This window comes from Camelus ferus, chromosome X (genome assembly GCF_009834535.1).
Source record: "Camelus ferus isolate YT-003-E chromosome X, BCGSAC_Cfer_1.0, whole genome shotgun sequence".
Taxonomy (NCBI): domain Eukaryota; kingdom Metazoa; phylum Chordata; class Mammalia; order Artiodactyla; family Camelidae; genus Camelus; species Camelus ferus.
In genome coordinates this window covers 22272478-22295437 of record NC_045732.1, presented here as the reverse complement: position 1 = coordinate 22295437, position 22960 = coordinate 22272478, and the positions used below count along the sequence as shown (strand labels likewise).

General features: G+C 38.7%; 1 protein-coding gene across 5 annotated transcripts in view; it reads left to right on the top strand.

Moving 5' to 3' along the window:
* The window catches only part of POLA1 (DNA polymerase alpha 1, catalytic subunit), a 281095-nt gene that overhangs the window by 108007 nt on the left and 150128 nt on the right, over nucleotides 1-22960 (top strand). For all 5 annotated transcript variants that reach the window (XR_004318259.1, XM_032475944.1, XM_032475943.1 and 2 more), the window contains 3 exons: nucleotides 4542-4673; nucleotides 8799-8973; nucleotides 21720-21898. Coding sequence is in view for 4 of the 5 variants with exons in the window: in XM_032475944.1 (XP_032331835.1) it covers nucleotides 4542-4673; nucleotides 8799-8973; nucleotides 21720-21898 (486 nt within the window). In the remaining variant the exon portion in view is untranslated. The remainder of the gene's footprint in view (nucleotides 1-4541; nucleotides 4674-8798; nucleotides 8974-21719; nucleotides 21899-22960) is intronic.

Sequence of the window (22960 nt, the reverse complement as noted above, 5' to 3'; positions counted from 1 at the left end):
TAAAGGGAAATATTTGAGTCAAAAGATAAGAAGATCTATATGGCTCTTGCCAGATTGCTTGGCAAAAGAGTAATAACAGTTGATAATAACAAAATGTATGTGCCAGTTTCACCACAGATTTGCTGATTTGCTTGTAGTGGTGATATTTCATTGGTGATACTATCACTGCTCATGTTTAAGTAAGATGTTGCTACCATAGTGGATATGAAACTGTATTTTACCATTGGATTTAATTTGCATTTATTTGATTCCTAGAGAGAATGAATATTTTCTATGTATATCCTTACAATTTGTGTTTATTCTTAGGTAAGTCATTTGTTTCCTACCTCTTAACCGTGACGTCTTTAACGTCACAAAAGAAGACATTCATTTATATATGAAATATACAAAAAATTAGAAATATAAGAAGACGTGTACCTTGGGACTAGCTCTTCACTTTAAGTGATGCACTGTATGCCTACTGGCATGGAATCACTTGTGACACTAGAAAGTAGTTTCTGTTCAGATTTTACTGTGTCTCAAAAATTTGCATGAATAAGAGTTACTACCTCAGTCTTGCTTTGATCAGTTTTTGCATCAATTATGCAGATGGTATCCCCAACACTGTCTACCTTCTTAGATATGTGGGCACTATGTTGCCAGGGATTCCAGGCACAAGTTTGGAAGGCTGAGCCCAAATATGACCACACTATTGGCAAAAGAACACTGAGTACATGTCCTCATGGGTCATGGGCCCATGTTGTCATCCTCTCACGTGGGTGATGACGCAGTATCACTAGTGTGCTGAGAAACTCAACTCATAGACACATTGGCAGTCTCTGAGTTCTGTTGAACAGTCTACAGTCTTGCTATTTGAAGTTCCTATTATCAAAATTTTTAAGCTTATACAGAAGTAAAGAGAATAGCATCATGAACACCCATGGATCCATCACTGAGCTCCAGTAATGATCAACTTTTAGTGACACTATCATTAATAATAACAGTACTAGTTAATACTTAGTGGTCAGTGCCGTGAATACACTTTTCTGTGGCAGAACTGAAACTGTGACTTACTGTCTTTATATTTTCTATTTCACTTGGCATAGTAGCTGGCAAATAATAGTTGTTCAATGAGCGCTAAAAGAATTCCTTTGCTTTAATCATCCATTCATCAAACGTGTGCACAGTGCTAGATTCTGGGATATAAAGTTGAATAAGCGAAACATGGTTGGTATTTTCAAGATGCTTATAGTCTAACAAAGGTACTTACTATCCCATGCTCTTACACTTTTTTTATAAAGAAGAATTTCTGCAGTGTTGACATAAATACAGTAAAGTCTGATGAAAGGATTGTTTATGTAATGGTTATTCCTATGCCTGTTTACATTGAACTATTTATATATCAAAAGTGACTGTCTTGATTAACATTTGTCTGAATACTTGTACTATGTAAAACTTGTGAGTAATTCAGTTTTTACATTTTGTCATTTTCAAAGGAGAGTGAAATCGAAGAGTATGTATGTGACTGGTTGTGGATGGTCTTAGAATAGAATGTAGATAGGTATGTAGGTAGATTGAGTGATTTTGTGATATTGATAGAGCTTGAAAATGGAAGGTAAGCCTAGGGTGGAGGGGTAATGTGGTGAGATCTACCTTCATAGAGATTTCAGCCCTTGTTGACCAAAGCAACTGAAAGACACTGTGTGATTTTCTGAACTACTGCAATCTTAGCATAAATATATTTCATAAAGTAACACAGAATACTTCACAGTTGATTCATATAGCCCTGGCTAACTTGAGCCTAAACCGCCAGGAAGCATTTTTTTAGGAAAATCAAGGCTTCTAAAACTATCTTGTAAAATCTCCAAATAGCCCCAATCTAATAACTGGAAAGTATGTCAGATGAAATTCAGAATTTCTTAACATTGCATTGAAGTATAGTCAGTTGAAGAAGATAACAGTTTTCTTAAGTAGAGTTATATTGATTAAGATTTCTGTGCAGTATTACCCATCCAAGTCAATCAAGACTTCGCATAATGCAGGTTTGAGGAGATTCAAATACTTGGAGAATCTCCTAGGCACTCTCCTCTACTGAGTATGTGATTTAGAAAGTACATAACCCAGGGTGTGCGGCCGTGTGGGAGAACCTGCTTTATTCTACGACAGAATTCTCACCTTTCCTGGTCTCAGGACATTTCACACTCTTAAAATAATTGAGGACTGCAAGAGCTTTTGTGTCTATAGCTCACACTGATATTTACTGTTAGAAATTGAAACAGCAAAATTAAAAAGCATTTATTAATTTATTTAAAAATCAATGAACCCATTATGTAATTGAAAAAATACAATTTCTCCATGAAAAAAATTATATATTTCAAAATGAAGAAAAATTAGCCAGAGAAATTACGTCATTTTGCAATTTTGCAAATCTCTTTAATGTCTAGTTTAGTAGAAGACACCTGGATTCTCGTGTCTGGTTGGGCATCCACTCTGTTGTGATGTGTGGTGTTGGTTGAAGTATAGGAAGAATATCCAGTTTCACACAAATATGTAGTTGGCAGAAGGAGCAGTATTTCAGTAATTTTTTGAGATCGTGGTTTGTTCCTTGATTCTACACTGATACTCTTTTATAAACAAGTGGTATTTTCTGAAAGGCTATTTGTAATGTGGAAATATGAAACTGTATCGGTGAACTTTTCATACTCTGTTACATTAAAACCTCTTTGTGTGGTGCTTTGAGTGGTATTTTTCCCATACATGATATTATACATCGCTCATTTATTAAATGTCTGGTCCCTGAGTTTTACAGATGTTCCAAATGATGATATATTTCATTGTGCATTATCAAAAACCACATTTTAGAATATTCCTATATATATCACCAGAAAAATCTTTTAAGTATTGGGAAGCTGTCAAGCTCACAAAAGTAGAAACAAATTTTCCAAAATTCTAATTTGTGCCTGGTAGCTTCAGGTTTATCGTAGGCAATGTATACTGTCAAGTGTTTTCCTTGAAATGGCAGGCTCACTTGGTTCTTTTTTGAGTGATTGCCAGATACACAAGTCAGAGTAACAGTACTTGGCCTGTCATTCTTTCAAGTAAAAGTTGTGTTCTGTGAAAAAGGCAGCTAGTTTAGCTTGCAACTCAAGCAACTGCACAAGTGCATTTCTTGGAGCAACCTTTGTTCTTCAGTCTACAATGGATATGCCTTGTGCATACGTCCCATTTTGTCACAAAATTTTAGTTTTGTACTCAAGGTTCAAGAGGTTAAAAAAACTGTGGTGGTGAAGACTACAATGACGATTAGCGCAGTTTGGTGCTGCCGTCCAGGTTCATGCGTATAAGGCATCGGCACCTTTACTGACCACTGCTTCTGCATCACTAGTGCGAGTAGTATTGTTGGGAAAGTCATTTTGACTCCCTGAAAGGTTGTTGGGAACCACATTTCATGATCTGGACACACAGCATGCTATTCCCTGTCCTTCTCTTGTCTTTTGAAACCCACCCCTCACAGAGCTAGAAATCCCCCTCCTTCCCTTTGTGCGTATTGAGTTCCAGTCCAGTAGACTGTATTTTTCCTCACCTCTTGCTTTTAACTTCTGCTTTTTCTCTCTGCTTGAGTGTTCTTGCCCCTGTTATCTTTTCTTAAAATCTGTTTTTTCCTTCATGTGCCAACTTGTTCTTTTTCTTCCATGATTTCTGCTCTCGGATGGAAGTGATCTTTGCCTCTCTAAACTCTCCGTAAACACTTTGTTCACATCTCCCTTCTGGCACTTGTAGCTTATTTTAGAGAGGTGTTTTTGTTTTGTTTTGCTTTGTTTTTTTGTGGAACGAGGAGTCGTCTACGAGTAGCAGATGACTTAGGACCAGTGACCGTCTTACTCATCTTGTGGTACTTTACAGTGCTTGAACTTAGTGAATTATTGCAGCGCGAGCAAAATAATTTCTTCTGCAAGCATTTGGTTGCTGCTGCACGCCAAGAGTCATTCTGAGCACTGAGTGCAGCTGTGAGCGAGGCTGACGCGTTCCTGCTCTCGTGGGGCTTACTTTCTGTTTCAAACTTACTCAGCCTGCCTTCGGAGAGCTTAAGTTGACAGTGTGAGTAAATCCAGTGATTTCTGGTGCCTTTGGGATTTATTTAGGCTCGAGAAACCTTTGAGAAACAGATCATTAAATCAGAGTAACCGTTATCCATCAGTCTTAACTAATCAGTTAATTCAGTGAGAGAAGTGCAAACATTAGGAGAAACTCAAACTGTATAAGAGACTGAATTTATCCCCTTAATTTTTATATCCGACTATTATGTGCCATGGCCCAGAAATTCTTACTTCTTTTTTGTCAGGGTTACACCTGGTTATATTAGTTCCTCAGTGAAGGAGAGAGGAGCCTGGAGGATGGAATGGCTAAAGCTTCCGTGGCAGGGTTTTGTACCTACTGCTTCTGTCATTTTTGTATTCAGGTGGCTGGTATGATTCTAGCAAAGAGGTATTTAGTGTGTGTCTGCTCAAGAAGGGCTTTATTTTAAAGTTTGAGGCTTTTTGTTCCCTCTTTTTCTCTTTTAGGCATTGACAAAGGATCCCCAGGATTACCCTGATAAAAAAAGCCTACCTCATGTCCATGTTGCCCTCTGGATAAATTCTCAAGGAGGCAGAAAAATGAAAGCTGGAGATACTGTGTCGTACGTCATCTGTCAGGTACAACTGTCGTAATGAATGAGCGTCTCCTAGCGCTGAAGAGCCCGTGCTGGGGTCCGTGTGAGCACAGTGTCTTAGTGCTCTTCCAAGATGCTCTGCAGAGAGGGTTTGGTCTTGGTTGGTTTCACAGCATTTAGAAACATTAGTCAGGAATGTGACATACTTTATTAAAATTTTCATAACACATTTAAGACCAGTGAAATTGTTTTGGTGAGACAGCTTTGTAACAGTAGCCACTGTCGCAGCCGCAAGTTAATGTGAGTGACAGTGTGTCGCAGTTTGGCCATATATCCAGCAATACTCCTTTATCATTCCTTTTGCATCAGGTTCCACCATGAATATTGGTAAAGAGAGCAAATGCATTTTTCACTGGCCTGTGTTCACATAATTACTTAAAAAAATATGAAATGCATGATTGTATGGAGAAAGGTAAGAGATCCTAAAAACATGCCTTATGAAGAAAACACAGATTATCTAACCAGTTCCTTTTTTGACTTTATTTTGAGTGGAGGGAGCCTAGAACCCACCTCTTTGACTTCTCCCTGTTTCACCTCTAAGGAACTTCTAAGGCTTCTAGAACAGTTTTAAACCCCTAGTCAGTTTCTTGAGTGTAGCATGTAGCGTGTCTAACAGGGATGAGGAGAAAGAGTAGGACAGAAGAGCTTTTTTTTTCCCCTTTGAAAGCACTTAACTCCAGTTGGAACAAAGGAGAGGTCTCATCCCTTCTCCCTGTTTAACAAAAAAAAGTCAAAGCCAAACCTCTATCCAGATTCTTTACAACTACTATGCTATGGTCTATTTACCATCTGAATAAGACTGCTTCTTTTTAATTAATTATTGCTTTTTGTTATTATACTAAAAAAACTATATAAGCCTTAAACTTCACTGCAATGTGATTGATCTCTGTCAAACTACAATGTGTTTTAAAATCAGAGAGTCTTCAGAATTTAAAAGTCATCTGCTAATATCTGCTCAGTACTGTAGATGATGTACATAACAAATGATTTAACTACATGGACAGGAATCAGCACTTGACTCTGTCTCCCTCCTAGGGTTACCCTTGATTAAGAACTGTTACAGAAAGCCAATTCCTGCAGGAAAATATTTCCATAAATGTCTGACTCGCTCAAGTCCTTAATGTGCTTTTTGCATATTGCCTCTGACAAGTCTCATCTCAAAAAAACAATTTTCATATTATGCAAATAAAGATTTTGGTAAATAGGCTAGTTTTTTTTTTTCACTTATATCTTCACATACATGGAAAAGCTCTCAGATTATTAGTGACAGGAGCAGATGGCAGCATATAACTTTTAAAAATGATGTAGGTTCTGTGAAACAGCATCTGAAAATGATATCAAGCTACAATTATGTTTTGGGTAAACCTGTAATGGAGATGCGTGGTCATGTGATTGATGTATTTAAAAGTCAGGCTTATGTTCCTTGATGTCCAAATATTAGGTCTTTTGATTTCATCTTCTCAGGTCTTAACAATAAAAGAAAAGCTCAAAATGCCGTGTAGTACAGTAAATCCAGTTTGATGTATTTTCACCCCTTTCCCCATTTAACTGGTGCTGAATCTTGACCCGCTTGCTTGTTAAAAGAACAGTTCATGTTTCTTTCATTGATTTGTTTTTCTCACTATATCCCAAGAAAAGCTGTAGGACTCGAATTTGCCTTTGTCCCCTAGCAGTGGGGCCTGCCCACTTTCAGCATGTTTGCTAACCAAAGCTGCCTACCTCTTTTGCTTTTAAGCACTCAAATTACTCTCTTTCCTAACACAACCAACATTTTTAGAATGTGTTTCTGAAAATGTATGATGGCACATTTTTAACAGAGCTATTTGCTACTGTAAGAAAGGGTGCCCTCTAAGAATAGCCTGTCTCCAAAACCGGTTCTGTTTTGTTTAAAATTTACATTTTGAATATAGTGCTCTACTCTATTGATAATTTATTCAGACTATAAATTCAGATTAGTTCAGAGAGTAGTGTTTTTGGTCTGTAATTTATGTTGTAGTTCGTAATCTTCTAAAACCTGTGTGAATTATTCGTTGAGATCTTAAGTCCACTTCCACTTGCTGGTTAAGTTTTAAATCCTTAATTATTTAACTTTCATTGAACATCATTTTCATAAGGCATGCTTTTAATATAATTGATTTAAGGGGCCCTCTGGTCACCTGGCAAAAAATTTTTTTTCCGTTAGTTTTCTTCTAAAGATGACTACACAGTTTTGAATGAGTTGACTGCACCTGGTTGTCTCTGTAAAGTATGTACTTTGTGAAGTTCCCAAATTACTATATGGGCACTTCAAAGAAGACCAGCATTGCTTCTTAACGGTGTATGTCATGTGTTTTTGTACCTTCCGTGGGATCTTGCTAGATTTGAGGATTAGGTCTCTGAGGGATATATCTTATGTCATAGCCCAAATGTTTCTCCAACAGAACACAGGGAAACCTGTCATCTTAGCAATTCTTTTGAATTTAGTCATGTTTAAGCTCAGATTTTTAAAATTCAATAGGAAATATGTTTGAGTCACTGTTAAAACTAGTCTTTTGTGTGGATATTTAAAGACTATGCTTAGAAATTTTCACCCGCTTCTTTTTTTACAGACATACCTTACATGAGAACATCTAATGAATACTGGAAAGTAATTCGAACGCTTTGGAAAAAAAAATTTGCCTCTACAAATTTGATTTTTACTCATTATTAAAAATCATCAAGCTCAACATTACTGTAACCTTACGGACAGATCAGTTTTAAAAAACAATACAATTCTATAAATCAATCAGAGTTCATGTGCTTGTTAAAAGGCAGTCTGATTCAGTTATGGTGCATAAAGACAGTGCCCAAGGATTTTTCACTCTTTTTGTCGTTGGCTGTCACTTTCCTCTCATCTAACAATTCAAACTTCTAAAAAGGCAACAATTAAAGTTGATTAATTCTACCTAATTTCTTCTCCTGTATTGTGAACTCCTGAAAAATAATTATAAGCAAGTCTTTGAATCTGAGATTTGCTTCCTTTCTAGTTATTTCATTATGTCTTAGCATAGAAAGAGTCTAGTTGATAAATAACCCAGTTTATTTCCATCTGACGCCTGGCCAGAGGAAGAGGCCGCTGCCTCCAATTTCTGGTAAGATAGCAGTACAGGAAGGTTGCCTCTGCTTTGGGCTGGGCGCTGCGCTGAGAAGGGACTGATTGTAGCGGGAATGAAAGAATAAGATTCACATTATAATCAGTTTTGCAGAGCAGCTGAGCACTGTGAATAGTTATAATTTCCGAATCTGAATATTACATTCTGTTGTTGCGGACAAGGGAAAAGAGTGGAGTGAGTAGTTGGATGTTAGTCCAGTAGAGTGATCGCTTTTTGATCATGGTGACATCACCCGCAGGACTGTATGTGGGCCAATTATATAGAATTTCATAACTTTTATTTTTAGAGAGTAAAGAGGAAGCCCTTGAAAAGAGGCTGTCTGACCCACCTGCCTTTCCTTGAGGAAGGACCATGCAAACAGCACAAAATGATATGCCCTTCATTCCATTGGCCAAACATTTTGCTTCTAGAGCACTCTAGTCTACCAAGGAGATGTCCTTAACTTTATTATATCTTGTACATAAGTTACCACTCTTGGGCTTTGTTCCCCTGTCATTTGCATCACAGTGATACAGCTAGCTCTCATCAAGAGATAGAGACACACACCTCATCTTTAAGATGATGCTATGACTGAAATTCTTGCACGGAGGGATTACATTAACATAATAAAAAGGGTCACACATGTTTTGTTTTTATCATGACTCCTAAAAGGCCTTTGTTAGCAGGTCTTCTCGGTGTGTTTCTGTGATATGGCAGGTGGAATTATTTAATCTAGTCATGCCATCTTGTTGGTTTCGTGTTTCAACAAAAAATAGAACACAACACATGCTGGATTTACATTCTTGGACAGTGGGCGAGCTGTTCTCCTTGATCTTCCTACTGTTAGATGCATATGAAATGTTCACCAATAGGTCAAAAGGACTTCTTGGTATTTGGAATTGAATATATAAAATTGGAATTGTTGTCCCCCTTTTTGACCAAGCCAGTGTTTGTGATTGAATTTCTCACAGCTTTCCCTGTACCCTGTCCTCTTGTAGGATGGGTCAAACCTCACTGCGGGTCAGAGGGCCTATGCACCCGAGCAGCTGCAGAAGCAGGACAATTTAACCATTGACACCCAATACTACCTGGCCCAGCAGATCCACCCAGTCGTGTCTCGAATCTGTGAGCCAATAGACGGAATTGATGCTGTCCTCATTGCAACGTGGTTAGGTAAGTGTCCGAGCTCACCTAGCTCATCACCAGGCGGCAGCAGCACGCGCGGTCCTCCCTGGTCTATCGTGAGCCTGGTTCAGAGGCACAGTGCTGTGTTGAGCACGTCTTCGTTTATAGTTGGGCATTTATTTTTGTGCTTGTTTGGTTAATGTCTGTCTCCCCTGCTAGACTAAGAACCCCACAAACTTGCTACCTATGTAAGCACATGCCAGAGTAGGCATTCAGTCAGCTGATGCTCAGGGGAGAGAGAAGGCGAAAGAAAGGATAAGAGAACATTTTAGGTGTTGTTCTAGTCTCTGACCTTACACCATTGTGGCTTTAATCAGTGAGCTTCCATTAATAATGAGATTCATTGTATCTTGATTATTGTTTCATCTTGTCTCAGTCTCTCAGTGTGTTTTCATATGAAGTAAAAAGTAAAAGAAGTTTAACTTCTTTAGTATTCGATTCCCTTTTGAGTATCCTGCTCTTGTTTTTTAAAAAGTCTTCTAAAACTGGACTTGTTATCTTTTAGGAGTTAGTTGGTGACTAATTTCTCATCTTCTGTGGTGGTGCCAGCCAACCCTGAAACCTCAAAGCCGTGTCACCAGATTATCATCTCCTACTTAGAAATATATTTCATAACCAGTCCTGATTTCATTCCTAGACGACCAGCATGTTGAGAGTTACACTGCCTTAAGGTCTCCACTCTCTATCCCATTGTACACAGAGATGAAGATTTTCAGAATAGCTGGCCCCTCCCTATCTATAAGTACAGTCCAGATGTCACTGACAGCTTGCAGTCTCTGACTTTGGCAGTTATAGACTAACTTTCTAGCTCCAACCTGTATTTCTAGCCTGACATCTTCTTTAGTGTATTCAGGGTCCCCTAAATATGGCATCACTAAATCTGTCCCTGCTTCATGGAAAATTCTTCCCTTCCTCTCATTGGAAAGTCTGGCTTAAGACATGACCTTTGGGGTCTAGATTCAAACTCTGGTTCTCTTGTTCACAAGCTCTGTGGCTTTGGCAAGCCTCTAGAGCTTGCTCTCAGCCTTGGCTTCTGGTGTCATAAATTAGAGTTGCTCTGACGGAGTGGTTAGGTGGTGGAGAGATGCTCCGCACAGGCCTGGGGGGCGGTGCTCACCAAGTGCCGATTGTGGCCATGCTCCAGCCCCCTGCCAGGCTTCTGCATTAATATGTCCCAACTCCTCCAGTCCTTAAGATTTGCATGTCATTAGTGGTCAGAGTGCATTTGTGGATTGAGATTGGACAGATGAGTCATCAAGTCACATATTTTCCACACTGAATATGTTTCTGAGCTCCTCCCCCCCAGCCCCCCACTGTCTCCACTCTCCCATCAGTGTCTGCTCTGGAAGTGGAAACTCATTTCTGACATTTGCCTAAGCAAAACATAATTAGGAAGACAAAATTCTGCTACCCAAATCATCATATAATGTATTCTCAAAGTTAAGTTGTATTTGATGATGTTTATAAATCCTCAGCTGGGAGGAGGGAGTGTAAGTGCACAATATTTTTTAGCTTCCTTCTTTTTTCTCTCCTGCCTTGAGTGCTTACTCTATCAGAAACTGTAATAAGTACTTTGCATATGTTGTCTCATTTCATCCTTTCAATAACCCCATGAGGACCTGTTGTATTTCCTCCATTGTATAGAGAAGAAAGCTGAGGCTTAGAGAGGTAACTAACTTGGTCTTGTCACATGGCTGGTAAGTGGCCAGCTGTGGTTGGACTGGGACCTTGCTCTCTGTGACTCCAAAGCTTGTGCTTGTAACCACTGCCTCTTCTTAGCTCTGAGAGGCCATGACATTCATCCTCAGCCGGGAGTGGGGTGGCGTGGACATGAAGGCATGGGAGCGTCATCTTCCTTGTGCTCCCTCCTCTCCCAACTGCGAACCCCCACACTGCTGAAAAGCCCTGAGCAAAAGCATTTGTGTTTTTAGAGTAGATCTTCCAGGTTTTCCATCGGTATCATCAAGAACCTGGTCCAAAGGCTCACTGTTGCCCATCTCTTTCTTTGGTTCTGAATTTCCTGGGGGCCCAGAGCTGAGGAGGGATAGATGGAACAAGCCCCGTATCGTGAAGGACACTTAACAGATATAAGCGTGGAGCCTTGTATTTTAGCAAAAGAGATAGAGAATAAGGGTAGTGGAGCCTGGCCGGTGGACAGGTGCCAGGAGGAGACCAGACTGATGTCATTGCTTCTGGGGTCATATTGAAGATCACTTTTATATAAATTAAACAGTGGGCAGATTTTGACTTGCTTAAAAACCAACTTTCTCGTAATTACAGCTGTCTTAGGAGTCCAGTTTTCACAAATGATTTTCAAAGCCAGTAGCCTAGTGGGCCCCCGTTCAGAGGGTTCGTGTTATTACTGACCAGTCTCAGTCTACAGAGGGGCCCCTTCATGCTTATGGTGGTCCCCACACAGCCCCAGCTCTCCTGCGCCATCACCGGAAAGCTCTTGGTGCCAGGTAGCCACTTCAAGCTGCCGGAAGGGCTTGTGTTTTTGGCCCTGAAGGAGCTGCTTCCGCTCCCCCTCATATCTTTTCTCCCATTTTTCTCTTCTGCTACTTGACAGCAGTTTTTCTGCTGAAAACACGTGAGGTTGTCATCACTGTGAAGTCTACCTCCTCCCACCTCAGCCCCTGCCATCCCCAGTGGTGTCCACGTACCTCTCAACATTCGTACGAAATGTTCTAGGCCTTTCTGTCTCCCTCTTTCCTCATGGGAGGGTCCACAGTAATGAAGTGCAGGGCGGCAGGTGCCGGTCAGCAGGAAGATCTGTAGACAACATTGAAGCTCGTCAGGCAGATCCTTGCGGGTGTTTGCCCCCTGCCCAATTTGGGAGCTGCATTTTGATCTGTGTCCTTTATTCCTCCAGCCTGAGTGAAAATGAGGGTGGCCACTATTTACTAGGGGATTTCAGGGCCCTGTTATCAGTTCTCAGTTAGCCTGTGGTTTTAGAGGCGGAGGGAGGAGATAGGAAAGTGGTGGGAAAGTAAGGGGAGTGTTAGGGGGTGCATGGTTTCTAAGAGGTGCAAGCTGCAGGCATAAAATTACTGTAATTTGTTTTTAAAGTTCTAAATCTGTTTTCTTTATATAAAAAAACTGCAGTTAGTGAACTGACACCGTTAAATAAGTTGAAGTCTACAAATGTATACATAAAATACAAGCCCTCCAACTGCCTAATCACAGACATAAAATAATTCTTTTGCTTTTAATGTAGTTTTTATCTTTGATTAATGAAACGTATTACAGTGTTGAAACTTCAGTGAAGTTTGATACTTTGTCCTTTTCGTTAGTACAAAGAAATCAGAAATAATGGCATAATTTCATTTAGGAAAATTATTAAGTTCAAGATTTTTCATTTTAAGACTCTTTTGTGGAGAGCAGCTATATTTTTCCACTACCTCTTTTTCTGTGGCTTTTATACTGCTTTCCTTGAAATGAAAGGCAAGCATAAAGTGTTGGTTTTATCCTGTGGCTTCACTTTGGAAATTCTCTATTTCTCCCCGTCAAGGTACCTCCTGAAGTCTGTCTAGTGGCATGTTGCACGGCCAGGTGTTCTGTATAGGAAGGTCGTTTTAGTGAAAAGGAGAGAGGACAGTCTATTAAATGAGGGAATGAATAAGTCTGTTGAATTGCAAGAGAATAATTTGTTCTCCCTAATAACTAATGGTCCCCATTATCCCACAGTAAAATGTGTATCATTTTTCTGAAACCCTTGCAAGGTTATTGCTATTGGGCTTAAATAAAGCTAAATTTTACTCTTTTCCATCTGTGAATGGAAAAAAAATATAGTATTACTCTTCTGATACAATAGCCCTATGGGAAACATGGTCACTAAAACTTGGAACTCTTAGCTTTTGTTCTCCGGACTATAGGTTTTTTTCTCTTGTTCTAATGAAAGCTCTCTATATTCTGTGGATGAAATATTCACAGTATGGGCCACCATCCAAATAGTCTTCTGTACCTAGCAAAACAGGCTGGGGATGAGAGTATTTTCAGGTTCATTCTTGAATGTCATCTTTTAATAAATTCATATTTTACCCATAACAGTACTTAGAATTATATAATATCTTTCTTCCAATGAGGAATGATTTGTATAGTCGCTATCAAGTACATTTCTTCATGGTCAGTGATAAAATTTCAGGCGTGTGGCCATCAGGGCGGTTTTTCCATTGGTCCTGAGAAATTATTGATGTTTGAAGAACTGGAGAATTGAAAATTTAATCTCTGAAAGTAGTACTTAAAACAAGACAACACTCTTAAGCCAGTGTGTTCCTGAGTTAGATTGAAAAGTAAAAATTCCCTTTTTAAAAACTGGCCCGTACCACTCACATTACAGGAGGTAGTTTTTGTCAGTAGACAGGGTCCAGTAACATCTTCTAAGAAATTAAGTCAGGCAGGGGGCCACGCAGTGTTTGAGGGGTGCCTTGGGTGGGCCTAGGGAGATATACCTACGAACGATGGTCTGGGGAATAAAGTGCAGGTGGCTGGCACTGGAATGATGCCACCAGCAGGTGCCTCAGGCATTACTTTGTCGATCACGACTTTGCCTTTTTTCATGATTAAGCTCGCAGAAGAATGTACACAGGTGATCGTCATTTCCAAACCTTAAATATTTTCTATAGCATAATTCATAGTAAAATTTAAAAAGAAAGGTCACACCAAATGCACAGTAGGATATTAAGTCTTCTCAGCTGATGAGAGCTGCCTCTTCCAGGCTGGAGCGCCATTCCAAGCACGTCATCATATGGCCCGAGTGCCTAGCCTGCTTTTGCATTTGTCAGATTCATGTTGAAGACCTGCTGTGCCCAGCATCATAGTGGGCACTGTGAGGGGTGCAGGGTGGAGTCAGCTGCGGCCCCTCTACTCGAATTGCAGCCCGGCCCGTTGAGTCGATTTCAATGTTGTTGAGTCCAGCGGACCACACAGTGTATGTCCCCAAAGAGGTAAAATTAAGGATGTTCAGTGTTTAGGGGAGACAGAGACCACTTCTGGCGGGGGCCACCAGTGGAGGCGTTTGAGGCATCGTGGGACTGCCCTGTAGAGAGGCCAGTGGGGAGTCAGGAGTGGTTGCCCGTCCCTACCTCCCACCTGTTCTTGCAGCCCAGTAATGAATGGCAGGACCCCGAGCTCCATGGGGGTCGCCTGTGCCATCTCAGCCACTCCTGAGTGGCTGCACTTTAGGGCACTGGCAGCCTTTTGAAGGGTATCCGCTGCCCAGCCTTGCACCTCAGTCCCTACAAGGCGAGTGCACAGTGTCTGTTTCTGTCTGACGCCCACAGTGCAGAGGGCCCACAGTGCCACTGCTCACCTCACTCAGCCTCTGAGAACTTGGACCCAAGCCAGAGCATGTTTAGAATAATGGCTTGGAGTAGTGATTCCTAACTCTGCTTTGTAACACTTGAAGTTTCTAGAGGAAAATGGGGATTTCTCAAATTACTTGTTAGATCACTTCTTTAAAAATTTAACTTTACTGGGCAATAATTGGCGAATATAGTGGTATGTTTTTAAAGTGTACAATGTGATGATTTGATATACATTTACATAGCAGAATGATTATCAAGATCGAGATAATGAACACATCCATCGTGTCATATAGTTAACTCTTTTTGAGGGGTGTGTGGTGAGGATGCTTAAGATCTATTCTCAGCAACTTTCAAGTATACAGTATCGTCTTATTAATTATAGATCGTTTTTTTAAAAAGAGACATTGTATTAATTAAGCATACTAAAATGACACCAAGATTGTGTAGCCTATAGAAAAATGGATAAGACATAATAAATGAAAAAATGCTGAATATATCAATGTGCACAGATACTTAAACTATGTTAAATGGATATGTGTGAATAAGAAAAGAGTAAAGGTGATGAATTTTAAGTTCCTCCCTTGTTGAAAAAATATTAATACTCCTATTACTAAAAATAAGAATTTTTACAAAATCAGAAGCAAAACTAGTAAAACAATTACCAACTCACTTCTAAGAAGGTGGGTGTTTAGGGACCTCCAGCCTGGCTCTCCACACCCCCCCCCCCCGCCCCCATATCTGTCAACATAGCTGGAAAGAAGAGGGCTTTGTTGTGAGAGAAGCAGTCTTGGTCTGTTATTTTATTTGTTATTTTATGTTCCAAATATTTTTTCAGCATAAAGTTACTGTCCTTTCTCAGGTCTAAAAATACGCAAGAAGACACTTCTAAAGTTTTTTCCTGCTCAGATGTGCATGTCTCATTAAGTTAAAATTCACATTCAGGGCTATCAGACTGTTATTGAGCATATTGTTCATGCTATATATTAGATCCCCATGACGTATTCAATATGTAACTGGAGGTTTCTACCTCTTCATTCCTTTCACCTATTTTGCCCATTCCCCCACTCCCTTCTGGCAATCACCCATTTGCTCTCTGTATCTGTGAGTCTGTTTTCATTTTATTTTGTTTTTTATATTCCACATATAGTGAGACCATGTGGTATTCATCTTTTTCTGACTTAATTTCACTTGACATAATACCTTGTAGATCAATCCATGTTGTCACAAAAGACAAGATTTCAGTTTTTATGGTTGTGTAATATTCGTGTGTGTGTGTGTGTGTGTGTGTGTGTTTGTACATCACACATTCCATTCTAGGATTGGTCATTAGGCTGCTTCCATATCTTGGCTATTGTGAATAATGCTGCAGTGAACATTAGTGCATGTATCTTTTTGAATTAGTGTCTTTGGGGTATTTTTTTTTTCCTGGTAAATACCCGGAAGGGAAATTTCTGGATCATATGGCAGCTCTGTTTTTAAATTTTTGAGTAGCCTCCATCCTTTTTTCCATAGTGACTGCAGCAATTCACAATCCTACCATCAGTACACAATGATTCCCTTTCCTTTACATCCTTGCTAATGCTTGTTTTTGATGGTAGCCATCCTTACCTGTATGAGGCGGTATCTCGCTGTGGTTTTGATTTGTGCTTCCCTGATGATTAGTGAACTTGAGCATCTTTTCATTTGCCTGTTGGCCATCTGTATTCCTTCTTTGGAGAAATGTCTATTCAGGTCCTCTGCCCAGTTTTTTAATCAGGTTGTTTGTTTTTTTGATGTTGGGTTGTTGAATTCTTTGTACATTTTGAGTATTAGCCCCTTACCAGATATGTAACTTGCAAATATCTTCTCCCATCCAAGTAGGCTGCCTTTTCATTTTATTGATAGTTTTCCTTCTCTGTGCAAAAGGTTTTTAGTTTGATGTGGTCCTGTTTGTTTGTTTTTGCTTTTATTTCCCTTGCCTGAGAAGACATATCCAAAAAAATATTACTAAGACCAGTGTCACAGAATATACTGCCTGTGTTTTCCCTAGGAATTCTATGGGTTCAGGCCTTACGTTTAAGTCTTTAATCCATTTTGAATTTATTTTTGTATATGATATGAGAAATCAATGTGAATTTCTTGTATAACATGCATACAGAAAAGTACACAAAACCTAACTGAGCAGCTTGATAAATTTTCACAAAGTAAACACATACCAGTGTAGTCAGTATTGCGCTCAAGAAACAATCTATTACTGCATCCTCAGAAGCCCCCTCATATCTCATTTGAGAAATTATCCTCCATCCCCTACCAAAAAATTACTATCGTGACATCTAACGTCATACATGAGGTTTTCTTATGTTTTGATGCTGCATAAATTGTGTCTTTAACTCTCGGTCTGGCTTCTTCCGTTCACTGTGTTTGTGAGATGGGTCCCTGTGGTTGTACTTCATTTCTGTCTGGTATGAATCTATCACACTGTATGTCTATCTACCCCTGAGTTTTTTTCACTTTGAACAGTTATGAATAATGCTGCTTTGAGCATTTTTGCACATGTCTTCTGTTGAACAGTTGCATGTATTTCTGTCGGGTATATATTTAGGAGAATTGTTAGGTCATAGAGGACATGTGTGTTCAGCTTTAGTAGATAGTACGAGTTTTCCAAAGTGCTTCAATGACATTAGACCCTTACTCGCTGCATATGAGTGCTCCCCTTTCTCACCAGCACTGGGTGTGTCCCATCTTCTTCATTTATGTGGTGGCATGATGTGCTTTTAATTCGTTTCTTTGATGACTGATAAACTTGAGCACCTGTTCACATGCTTATCGGCCATTCGAATATCTTTTGTGAGGCGCCTGTTCTGATCTTTTTCTGCTTTTCTCTTGGGCTGTCTTTTTCTTATTGATTTGCAAGTATTTCTTGTATATTCTACATGAGTCCTTTGGAAATATATATCACAAACATCTTCTATTTGGAGTGCTTTTTTTAAAAGTATAATTTACATACCATCACATGCTGCAATGTGAAGAGTATCGTGCAGTCCATTTATCAAGACAGGATATTTCCATCACCTAGAGGCTTCCCTTGGACTCTTCCCCAGACCATACCCACCCCCTCACAAAAGCAGCCACACATTTGATTTCTATGACCACAGGTTAGTTTTGCCTATTTTAGAATTTTATATAAATGATCTCCTATGGTATATGCTTTTTGTGTTCAGCTTCTTTCACTTAGCATATTTTTGAGTTTCATCCATCAGTAAGTATTCAGTCTTTTAAATTTTACTTTTAAATTTTCATTACTGAGTAGTATTCCATGATAGATAATACCAGTTTGTTTTTCATTCTCCTGTTTATGGACATCTAATTGTTTTCAATTTATGATTATTACAAATAAAGCTGTGACAAGCATTCTTGTCCAAGGCTTTATGGATTTAGCATTCACCTTTTAAAAATTCATTAATGATGCTAAAGTTTAATGATACTAAAATTTCAGTTTGTATATTGTTCTCTGAGAAGTCCAGATATGTGAAAGTCTGGATTCCTGCAAAAGATTCATTTCCTAGAAGGAATTTTTAGGGAAAAAAAATTTCATAGTAGGATTTCATTAATCAGCTTCCCTAGTAGTATAAGTGATTCATTTTACAGACAACTGGCTGGGAATACCAGTTACACGACTCATCTGGAGTTTCATTCATGTGGATTTTTCCCTCTTGCCCAGTTGTATGAATATATGTAATTGGCTTTACTAGAATTTTTTGCATTTGCACTAACCTTGTCTTTTGGAGAAAGAAGATTATTTAGTCAAATGTGTCAGCCTCTCAACTTAATGCCTTGAGTTTAGAAAAGGTTAAATACTCCTTGGGAATGCAGGCAGGTGAACATTCTAAAAACAGGTAGTTTACAATTATTAGAAAATACAGTGGTAGAAAAAATAGTTTTGTACTAAATGTGGCATTGGAGGTATGTGGTGATCTTAAGTAAAAAACAGCACTGCTGAACTCATCCACCCCAATGCCTATGATGTTATTTTCTATAAATACTTCTTGAAACATGAGAGCTTTGATCCAGTTGCCAAAATAATGTAAGAGCCTACAAATTTTCTAATTATAAATGGCAGTATTTTAATTTCATTACTTTGCCCCCTCTGTCCCGTCTTGTCACCATCGCACTCCTCTGCGCTCCCACCGCAGCCCAAAAATGGTGTGACTGGATCACTACAAGTCACAGGGTTGAATTAAAGCACACATCATTTCCACGGCTGCTCTACCCCGGAGAGCTGGTGCCAAGCCCCAGTAGGCTGCTCCTCCTCTTCTTCTGTGCCAGCTCAAACGATTGAAGTCATTGGATAAAAGCTAGTCTCAAAGAAGTGAAAATTCTTTTTCTCAACTGGGGCATAAAGTTTGTTTCTTTCAGCCAGTTGTTCAGAGAAAGCTCTCAGTAGAAGAGATAAGGATTTTGAAATGCATTCTTACGTCTGTTGCTGGCTCAGAGACTACTGTGATTACTTACTGTACAGCGTGCAATTTAATATTGATTACACAGTGTATATGCATGTGTGGCAACTGTGATCATAAAGATTTTGCTTTCATGTCATTCTGACAGTAGTGTTTCATTTTGGAGGGACAATAATTACAATTGGGTTTCTACATAGCTGCTCTATTTTGCACATTTCGAAGTTCAGAATCTACCTCTAGGTGGCAGCACCAGATACTTTTTCCCTGTTGTTTCACTTCAGCCTTAATGAGTTACGGTATAAGCAGTAAAACTTTTAAGTCTCCCAAAACTTCGAAGTAACCTGCTTGTTGCCAATTTTGTGAGGATTTGGAAAAATTAATTTATATGTAAGTTTGGGTTTAAGTCTGGATTTTGACCTTAAAGGAAAGATTCCAAGCATCAGTGATCCATATTTTTTAACATGACTAATTACACGTTTTCTTAAAAGATGTAACTTAGCCCCCCGTGATATGCCTGTTGACTTATAATTGTCTTCCCAAGAAAATCACTCTTTTATGATATTTTTGTATCCAAGTAACTTGTACAGGATCATTATATACCTAATATTTTAAGGTAATTACAATGTCTTCTCCCTTTATATTTAAAAAATTTACTGTTGACTTATGGCCAAGAGTGCTGAGATGCAATCCCATCTCTTGGGGAAAAAAAGTCAGTTTGTGAATAAATCTGAAGTAATTAGCTAGACCAGTTGGTTTTATTATTGCAACAGTAGATAAGGGTTGTTTGTGGAAATGGACATTCAAAGTAGACATTTCATAAGGCCTGATCTTTTTTCATAACTTTTGGTCACTTGTTGGGCTTTTCTCCCTAAGCAGCAGGCCACCCCCAGGCTCAAGTGCGCTCGGTGGCCGGTGGCCGGTGGCCGGTGACTGGTGGGAAGGCTTCAAAAGAGCTTTCATTGTTTCCCTGTTGCAGCCCGGCTGGTTGTGTCTATGTGCAAAGCCAGCGTCTTTTTGTTACTTGATTTTCAGGTTGTGATAGAAGCTTGTCTCTTAGGAAACCCTTGCTTATTGTTACTCTTTTTCCTTACTTATTGAGAAGTATTGGCCTGGGAAATTGATGAATAATCATCCCATCAGAGAAAAGGTGGAGCTGCTTTCTCATAATCACGAATAAAGCAAGACGTTATGTGAATACAGTTGGATTCACAACTAGAGGTTCAGAAATTTGCAGCAGTTACCCTTCACTACAGGGAATAAATGGCACCATTCAGGGGCATGGGCGTGGTCTCTCTCCATTACTCTGCCCTCCTTGTCTTTAAATGAGAGGGTGTATGTTACCAGACACTTCACGAACTTGCTGTTTCTCTTAAGGGATAGGTAACTTGTAAAATAAAAATGTACAGTGAGTCTTGGAGCCATGTGACCTGTGTTACAGTAATTTATATCACTGTCCAGGAACAGTTTTTCAAACTGTTTTGAATGTGTGTTCTTTGTTTTTTACTGTACACTATCATGTTGGGAAATAGTCACTTTGATTAATTACTACAAAGAGCAGCTGTTAACTTGCTGTGCAACACGAACATGTGTTTCATATATTTTTCCAAATGTATAATCTTGAATGAATGTAGTCTGGATTAAATGATATTCATCCACTATTTTATTTTTTCCATTCATATGATATTTATTGGGTGCTTACCATGTGATAGGGACCATGGAAAATGATTTGTCCTTGAATGTCTGATTTAAATTTCAAAAGTGCATGGTAGGTTGTAGTAGCTCCATTTTGCAGGTGAAAAAACTGAGACTCAGCCTTTTATTCTTAATTCAGCACCTTTCCACTGTGTCAGAGCCAGCCTTTTGTGATTCAGATGTTGCTTTGACAACTGACCCAATAGGATTTAGGATCTTATCACTAAATTCTGAATACATTTGTTAGATTATCTAACTGTGCAGCTGTTGATAGAGTTAAAACAATTTTGAGATACTTTTGGCATTTGAACTTTTTACTCGGTGACTGTTTTATATTATGTAGCTTTATACTAAAATAAAAAATGATAGCTTTCTTTAGATTTCTAAAAAGCCTAGAATTCTTAGGGATTGCTAAGGAATGCTTTCAAGAAAATATTATAAGAATATAGTATGGAATAATTATCTCTAAGTGTAAATTCAAGAATTAGATTTTGACATATATGCTTTGACCAAGGGTAAGTTAAATTGTTTGGCCTTACAGTCTTTTCTCAAATAGTTTGGGGAAACAAGGTAGTGTAAATGATGAGTCAATTGATTTCTTGTGTCATTTTGATTGAAATATAGAAGGTATATTTGGCTTCAGGATTGTCAGGGACATTTTGGCCTACAGAATTTTTAGATTCATTGTTTTTGCACATATTTTAAATTTCTGAATTGAAGAGAACCAAAAAACCGTGTCGCGTTTTGACTCAGATGCTGCTACTGAATTTTAACCACTGCATTAGATTGCAACCTACATGCTGTTAACTACTGAGCCAAGATGGAATCAACCACCGCATTGAAATCAGGGTTAGCAGTTGTGTCTGCATTTGAAGGAGTTGTAATAACAGTGAATTTGTTTTCCTTAATGGGATTTTTATTCTGTATTTTCAGTTTTAATGGTGACACTTTGATTTTAGGAGATTTTAACAGTGCACATTTATTTGAGATTTTCACTGTAACTTTAGGAAAATACTAAAACCATCCTATAGAAGTAGTTACTTCCAAACCCAAATGTCCAGTAGCATATTTCTGCATTGTTTTGATGCAGTTGACTTGTTTTTTTTAATAATCTCTTTAAAAAGAGAAGTCATTTGTCTTGGTAGTATGAGCCTCTATCTTGAGTTCAGATGATTATGTATGTGTGTGTATGAATTTAAAAATAAATCTTTTGTGGATTCCCTTCTTTGGGATATTTCTTGGAGAGGGGAATTCAAATAATTATGCCTTTCTGAATTTATTTTTTCTTTAACATTAATAGGACTTGACCCCACCCAATTTAGAGTTCATCATTATCATAAAGATGAAGAGAATGATGCTCTACTTGGTGGCCCAGCACAGCTCACTGATGAAGAAAAATACAGGGACTGTGAAAGGTTCAAATGTCCATGCCCTACATGTGGAACTGAGAATATTTATGATAGTGCCTTCGATGGTTCGGTTAGTTGTTTTTCTTTGTTTTGTTTTGTTTTGTGAGCAAACTAGTACAAAGGCCCTTTTCTCTCCACTATATGTATAAAAAGGAAAAAGAAAACATGTTTTTTTATGTGTTTAAAGAATTTTAGCGTCATATGAATTCTGCCTTCCCTTTAAAACTTACTTTATTTCTGCTTGCAAACTCTTAATAGAGTATGCTTGAGTATTGTTTTTGGCTTCTTAGAATGCTTGGCCTTGGTGTTTTAAATGGAATCTCTTAAAAATTCTAAATTATCTTAAAGTATCTTTATTGTAATTCCTTAATTAGTAACCTGTATTTCCCTACTCCCAGCCCAGTTTATTAAGACTTAGAGCAATATTTTCCTTTATCTTAAATCAAGTTAATGGGAACTAAGTGTTTTTGGAAAGTTTTTGTTTATCTTTACACATCCCACTTGCCTCCTTTTTGACAAAGGTATCCTGATAATCTTTTCTGCTGTCTTTGCATATTAGGCATTTAAAAAGTTGCAGGGAGGCATTTCTCCCAAGAAGTACTGCCAAAAAATGTATCATTGACCTTGGATCAGAACTTGAAACTTGGCCAATCTACTTGATTCCACTGCAGTGTTATACATGTCCTAGCCATTGGCAAATGAGTAGGCAGCAGAACCGTGTAAAACCTTGAAACTAGAAAAAAATACATCCTTTATCTAAATTAAAAGTAATTATTTTAAGTTAATTTGGACAAACAGCAGATGTTTTGCATTTTTTTGAATCAAAACAAAGCAGTCTTTGGAAGCAAGTGCAAGGAAGAGGCAGACACAGATCAGCAATACTTGCTAAATCCTTGAGCTTTGCTTCATTACAGCTGTAAATAAGATAGTTAATTGCATGGAGGCTTGACGACTTGCAGATGGGCTAACTGTGGAAGAGCCGATGTCAAGCTCTAAAATCTCTTCCACCTGGAATTGCTTAGTGTGGCGGGTAGGGTTATATACCAGATTGGAGCAGGAAACCAAGATGTTTAAGTATCAAGAAGGAAAACAAATGCTCCAGAAACCCCAACAGTTTTCCTATATATTATAA